Source organism: Oncorhynchus gorbuscha, linkage group LG08 (assembly GCF_021184085.1).
Source record: "Oncorhynchus gorbuscha isolate QuinsamMale2020 ecotype Even-year linkage group LG08, OgorEven_v1.0, whole genome shotgun sequence".
Lineage (NCBI taxonomy): Eukaryota > Metazoa > Chordata > Actinopteri > Salmoniformes > Salmonidae > Oncorhynchus > Oncorhynchus gorbuscha.
Window position 1 is genome coordinate 14,284,201 of NC_060180.1, and position 7,756 is coordinate 14,291,956.

Sequence of the window (7,756 nt, forward strand, 5' to 3'; positions counted from 1 at the left end):
CCCGCCTCTGATGTGCTAGTGATGGCTGACGATGAGAGAGATGGCTTCACATGTGAATCATTAAAGAGATGGGTGGGACTAAGACTTAAAAGGGTGTGAATGATGCTGAATGGGTGTAGGCAAAGAAGAGCTCTCCAGTAGGTGTACCAAAACATTCACGGTGTTACAAGTTTATCCACTTTTAAAGCAGATTTTTTCCCCCATTGTTCCTCTATGATATACTATTTTCAAGCTGAGTCTCTACTTTTATCCAATGTAAAAAATAAAATAAAAAATTTCAAATGTTGCTACATAGTACCGAATCCAGGTGGTGGGTCATATTTGTGAGTGTATTTTCTGCACTCACTTGTGCACTCATGTGTGCATGCATCTGTGTGTTGGGATCCATGTCAGGTCGTGTGTTTGTCTGTTTGTTCCCAGGGTGGTGCAGCAGCAGCGTTTGCCAAGCAGCAGGTAGCTAAATCACAAAGACAACTTTAATGGCCAATGACGGCTAACAGAGAGAGACACTGATAACTATGTCTCACAGTCCCAAGACGGCAACAACTAATGCCAACATGTCCCCATAATGTCAAAGACCGCCAATGAGCTGGGGCCTGAAACCAGGCCCCTCCCTCAATGTTTTTTTTCCAGAGGGAGAAGTGGCAACGGTGGCAGCCGTCAGCCATACATCAGCATTCCAGAGCATTCTGAGGGGTGAAATGAGTTACATCTAGCGCTTACACTCCTCAAGGAAAGTGTGTGTGTCTCAGACTGTGCTTCTGTGTGTCCTTTGTTGTCCGGTCAGAGTAAAATCTTCAATTACCCAGCCCCTTCTCCACTATTTTTGGACACAACCAAAGTCTGACTGAATAGATAATATCCTCAAATCTAATCATGGTAATTTGGCTCCCTCTAATTGTTTATTGAACTCTGGATAAATCACAAACCTAAAAGTACACAACCTTGTTTAAATCTATGTAGGCTAATTGGAATAAACAAGATTAAGAGTTTATCGGTCTGAAATGAAACAGCCATTCACTAAGAGGCTCTTATCAAAGCAGACCGACCTCCCACTCATCTTCATGTTGTTTGACAATCCTGTAGTAACACAGTAATTAGGATAATATCGCTCCTCTAGCTATGATTATGGTTAAGCAACTCAATTTATATTTTCTCTGGGATGACAGTCCAGCTTTTCTGGGAGGTCTTGGAGACTCCCCCTCATTTGACAATCACCACTGAACACAGTAGGATCCTACAGCCTCTATGGGAAAGAATGATATTCATTGTGATATGAACCCACAATGGCATTGAGTCTGAAAGATATCCTTTCAGTTATCTCTAAATTGCAGGTGAGAAGGTGAACATTGGCAAACTATCACTATTGAGAAAGTTCTATGAGAACTTGACTGTATGATGTAGGCTAGACATTTTTTTACTTTAAAAACATTTTTTTTAACCTTTATTTAACTAGGCAAGTCAGTTAAGAACAAATTTAATTTTCAATGACGGCCTAGGAACAGTGGGTTTACTGCCTGTTCAGGACAGAATGACAGATTTGTACCTTGTCAGCTCAGGAATTTGAACTTGCAACCTCTCGGTTGCTAGTCCACCACTCTAATTACTAGGCTACCCTGCCGCCCCACTGAAAATGAGACATCGATATCGATATCCAATATTTCACGTTCGTTGATGATGATGACATGCCAACTACCACTACGTGGAGGAGCTCAGGAGATATCCTGCAGACATCAAGGCATGGTTTTGCCCCATTTCAATACACACTATTCTCAAACTATTTTGTACAACCTGTTCAGAGCCAAGCAGGTCCCAGAGTGTAATGTTTGTGTGTTTCTAAAATATATTCTGTTTTAGTGGCATCTCAGAGCATAGCAGATGGAACGATAACACTGTCATTGCCATTTGTCTCTGCTGTAATGTTGAGATGATGGAGAATGAATAAACTAGGGTATATGTGGGGTTATTAGATATAGGCCTAACTTAACCCATCTAGTAGATCACTCGCTAATGTTATAGTTCATGGAGGGACCATAGAAGTTGCTCAAACACAGGTTTATCCAGGTTACTAAATACCCACTACAAAACTATTTTTTATCCGGACTGTTTCTTAACTTTTCACTCTCTCTCTACCACTGACTCTGAGACAGAAAGGCTCTACTCAGGTGGATTGGAGAGGGAGGATAAGAGCTGTTCTGAGGCCAGTCCCGGTGGCTTAGTCCAGCTGACAGGCTGAGGCTCTCACTAGATCCTCTCTCTTATCAAAGGATGCATCTCACATACACTCTCACACTCCAGAGGTGGTTTGGTCACCTCAGCCAGCACAGCTCTAATCTCCTTAGTAGTATCTCTCACTCACTCACTCACTCACTCACTCACTCACTCACTCACTCACTCACTCACTCACTCACTCACTCACTCACTCACTCACTCACTCACTCACTCACTCACTCACTCACTCACTGTTTGTCTGTCTCTCTCGCTCTCCTCTCGCTCTCTGTATCTGTCTCATTCTGTATTTCTGTCTCTCTCTCTCTCTCATTATGTCTCTGTCAGTCACACATTGATTTGAACATAAGCAGGCAATGTTTGGTGAGCTAAACTCATCCACCCAGCACTGCTGTCACTTTCCTGCTATTGTCTCATCTCACTTTGCAGGAATCAATAGCCCCAGGATACACCTCAGTAACAAACCTCTCTCTCTCTTCCTCTAACACACACACACACACACACACACACACACACACACACACACACACACACACACACACACACACACACACACACACACACACACACACACACACACACACACACACACACACACACACACACACACACACACACACACTTAAAATTGTTTTAGATTTGACCAAACCGAGATGCAGAAAAAATGTTTTTGTAGCCTTGGGATTTCTGCATTAATGGGTAACTTGGATATAAAAGCTGAATTAAGCTTGACACCGTTTAACTCTACACACTTAGACTTTTACATTTTAATTGACATAAATGTGATACAGTAGCCCATGTATCTCCACTTCCAATGTAAACTACTGCAAAATAAAACTGTCAGCATGGCTGATGGCAAATTCAAATAGAGACTTACCATCATGTAAATTCAGAAGTGTGTTGTCTGTATTGCCCGTTGCTGTTGACATGGACAAGACATGAAAAACCATTAGAAATGCAAAGTTCGTCCAACGCCAGTTAGTCATTTTGCCCGATTTGGGAAAGAAATGCGTTCAGGGTGAATTATTGCACCGACACGACCATAATATGCTGTCCACGAGTGATTGACAGATACGGGATGCAAGCAGTAGAGTGGGATCAGCTCCGAAACAGAGGAAGAACAAGTATTGACTTCTTATAGCGGGACCACGAAAGAGGAGCTGTCAAAAACTTTTCATCCAAGCATGCTGAAATCCCTGCGTGTCGCACTCAAGGACCTGGCAGTAATGTCACCAAGACACTGACAAGTGAGTTTGAAAAATTAGAAGTAAGCGGGTGCGACAGAAATAGCCTACATAAAAAAAAATCTGATTCAGAGACCAGCGTACTCTTTAACATCAGAGCCGCTACATTCTACAATGTCCATGTGCGCTTGCAAGGACTAGATCCGTTGGGTCCTAGCGCCGCGAGGGTCCTAGCGCCGCGAAGGTAAAATGCATCTTTGTAAAAAAAGAGCATCCAATCATAGAGTTTCTAAACCCAGAGGCGCAACATCGCGAGACTTCCGGGAACGCTTGCAAACAGACCCAGCAGTCCAGGGTTTGGTCTTTGAGAAGTCAGTGAGACCAAAATAATGGTGTTCCAAAAAAGGTTCAGTCACCAGGACCACAAATACAAATTCCATCTAGACGCCATTGCCCTAGATCACACAAAAAACTATTCATACCTTGGCCTAAACATCAGCGCCAAAGGTAACTACCACAAAGCTGTGAACGATCTGAGAGACAAGGCAAGAATGGCCTTCTATGCCATCAGAAGGAACATAAAATTCAACATACCAATTAGGATCTGGCTAAAAATACTTGATTCAGTCATAGAACCCATTGCCCTTTATGGTTGTGAGGTCTGGGGTCCGCTCACCAACCAAGATTTAAAAAATGGGACAAACACCAAAATGAGACTCCGCATGCAGAATGATCCCCCCATGTACAACGTAGAACACCAAATAATGCATGCAGAGCAGAATTAGGCCAATACCCACAAATTATCCAAATCTAGAAGAGCAGCAAAATTCTACAACCACCTGAAAGGAAGCAATTCTCAAACCTTCCATAACAAAGCCATCACCTACAGAGAGATGAACCTGGAGAAGAGTGCCCTAAGCAAGCTGGTCCTGGGGCTCTGTACACAAACACAAACACACCCCACAGAGCCCCAGCAGCACAATTAGACCCAAGCAAATCATGAGAAAATAAAAAGATAATTACTTGACACATTGGAAAGAATTAACAAAAAAACAGAGCGAACTAGAATGCTATTTGGCCCTAAACAGAGAGTACACAGTGGCAGAATACCTGACCACTGTGACTGACCCAAACTTAAGGAAAGCTTTGACTATGTACAGTGAGCAAAGCCTTGCTATTGAGAAAGGCCGCCGTAGGCAGACATGGCTCTCAAGAGAAGACAGGCTATGTGCACACTGCCCACAGAATTAGGTGGAAACTGAGCTGCACTTCCTAACCTCCTGCCCAATGTATGACCATATTAGAGACACATATTTCCCTCAGATTACACAGATCCACAAAGAATTTGAAAACAAACCCAATTTTGATAAACTCCCATATCTACTGGGTGAAATTCCAGTGTGCCATCACAGCAGCAAGATATGTGACCTGTTGCCGCAAGAAAAGGGCAACCAATGAAGAACAAACACCATTGTAAATACAACCCATATTTATGCTTATTTATTTCCCTTGTGTACTTTAACCATTTGTACATTGTTACAACACTGTATACATACATAATATGACATTTGTAATGTCTTTATTGTTTTGAAACTTCTGTATGTGTAATGTTGACTGTTAATTTTTATTGTTTATTTCACTTTTGTATATTATCTACCTCACTTCCTTTGGCAATGTTAACACATGTTTCCCATGCCAATAAAGCCCCTTGAATTGAAAAATATATATATATATTTAGTTGTTCATTTTTCGAAATCTAAAGGCACAACCTAGATTCAAACCAATGTCTTAAGTAGTTGGCTGTCTTAAGTAGCTGGTTGTCTTAAGTAGCTGGCTGTCTTAAGTAGCTGAACAAGTTATGACTCCAACCTGGTGAAAGTGACAAACTGACACATTTTCATTTTCATCAAAAACAAACAGGAGTGTCTTTGATTTGACGGCCTGCACATGCACAGTTTGGACTGGAACGACAGTTAAACACATGAACTTAGCTACCTAATGTTGCCATGACATCGCCTACAAGTGTGATTGGGGATTTCTATTGGAGAAGCAGTTTCTGCCTGTCTTCCTACTGTACTGTCTTTGATCCAATGTACCCTGACGACTCACAGCACAAGGAGAGCTGTGACCACACGGGAAAGAAGGCTGTTTGTTAATGCAATATTATCTCAGAAATTGTGTGATGGTTTGATTGGTTCCATCAAATGTTGTTTTTTTTCCCTCGGGGGTTGAGGCCTCATTGTTAGGATTGTAAAATCTAACTGTTGTAATGAAAGAGGGCAACGCTCGGGGGTTATGTGTGGCTGTGCGTGTCAGTGGTTTGAGTGAGCACAGCCCCCTTTGTTATCGACGCATTGGGTCGACAATATCAAAGATCCATTCCAGACGGAAGTCAGAAGTAGTGAAGGGCATTCCGTGTTTTTTCGGTGAGCCGGATAGTTCGGCTCTGTTCACCTAATTTGCTCCAAAACGGCTCTTCGCTCAGAAGTTTTTTTAAATGAAAAATCATGAAAAATACAACATTTATAATGTAAAGCCTGAACAGTTGCCTACCATTGTCAGATTGTGAAAATTACAATTTTACCTGACTAAATTAAATCACTTGTTAAATGAATGACTCTTTCACAGATGCGATTCAGTTCCTGACGCTCACAAAAAAGAGCCATTCAAAAATACCTGTTTGTTCACTAGTCAGCAGGACTTTAAGATTTAGGTGTTAACCACACTACATCCAATGGGCATCTACTGCCATATCAAGGTCACTTGATATGTTTAAGGTATACTCTTCTACCACATATAACATGTAACTTGGATATGTGTAAACATTTACTGTAGGCCTATTTCAACATTGAGGTAATATTAAGCTGTACATCTATGGTGTAATATTACATTTACAGCAATACAATATGCCTTGTAATCTCGGTGAACTCAGAACTAAATATTGCGTATTTTGGTCAGATGGCTGTCGATGAGAGATTATACCACAAGAGATTTCCTGTCACATCAAGACAGTGGACAACATCTAATTTCCTCATTTAATTTGACATGCTACCTGCTCCTGCACATGTTCATCTGGTCTGTGACAGTAGCAGGTTGACGTCTATTGTCATAAGTCTTGCCCAGGAGGCAGAATGGAGCAATTTCCGCTAAATAGGCCAGCTGAAAAGTCCAAATTGTCAATGTTGTAAAAATTAGCTTTTTGTCTTAATTTAAGGTTAGGAGTGTGGTTAGCGTTAAGGCTAGGTTTAAAATAGTATTTTGACTTAGTGGCTGTGCCAGCTAGTGACCACTCTGCAGTGCTGCCTCCAGTACATGGGTCATCTCAATAAATGCCAACCTGCTCTGTGTACGGTATGCTGCAGGCCAAACGGACAGATGTCTCTTAGTAGGAAGTGTCAGTTCTAATGAATCTCCATAGCTCAAGTGTCTGCAAATGAAGGAAATGATGTCCATCCAGGTCGAATGTACTATTCTTTGCTAAATTACTAAATACTAATTTGGTCACCTTTGACTGAACACATTTTAATCTTGTGGTGGGCCAGGTGCTGACTCCTGTTGTCAGTTGTACAGTGTTTCCTCCAACACATTGGTGCGGCTGGCTTTTGGGTTAAGCGGATAGGTGTTAAGGAGTGCATTTCGGCAGGTCATGTTTTGGAGGACACATGACTCAACCTTTGCCTCTCTCGAGACCATTGTGGAGTTGCAGCGAAGAGACAAGTACTAAGGCCTCGAAACAAGGAAAATTCTAAGTGACCCCAAACTTTTGAACGGTAGTGTACATATGAGATGAGTAATGCAAGATATGTAAACATTATTAAGTGGCTAAGATACCGTAGAATAGTATAGAATACAGTATATACATATGAGATTACTAATGCCAGATATGTAAACATTAATAAAGGGACTAGTGTTCCATTCCTTAAAGTGGCCAGTGATTTCTAGTCTATGCCTATAGGCAGCAGCCTCTAATGTGCTAGTGATGGCTGTTTAACAGTCTGATTACCTTGAGATAGAAGCTGTTTTCAGTCTCTCGGTCCCAGCTTTAATGCACCTGTACTGGCCTCGCCTTCTGGATGATAGCGGGGTGAACAGGCAGTGGCTCAGGTGGTTGATGTCCTTGATGATCTTTTTGGCCTTCCTGTGACATCGGGTGCTGTAGCTGTCCTGGAGGGCAGGTAGTTTTCCCCCGGTAAGGTGCTGGGCAGATCGCACCACCCGCTGGAGAGCCTTGCGGTTGCGGAGGGTGCAGTTGCCGTACCAGGCGGTGATACAGCCTGACAGGATTCTTTCAATTGTGCATCTGTAAAAAAGTTTGTGAGGGTTTTAGGTGACAAGCCACATTT

At 42.1% G+C, this 7,756-nt stretch overlaps 1 protein-coding gene across 2 annotated transcripts in view; it reads right to left on the reverse strand.

Annotated features, from left to right (window-relative positions):
- Nucleotides 1-3,619, reverse strand: part of LOC124041230 (disintegrin and metalloproteinase domain-containing protein 12-like) — a 144,429-nt gene extending 140,810 nt beyond the window's left edge. For both annotated transcript variants that reach the window (XM_046358582.1, XM_046358581.1), the window contains exon 1: nt 3,107-3,619. In XM_046358582.1, the coding sequence (XP_046214538.1) occupies nt 3,107-3,215 (109 nt within the window). In that variant the 5' untranslated portion in view covers nt 3,216-3,619. The remainder of the gene's footprint in view (nt 1-3,106) is intronic.
- Between the last annotated feature and the right edge of the window lie 4,137 nt (nt 3,620-7,756).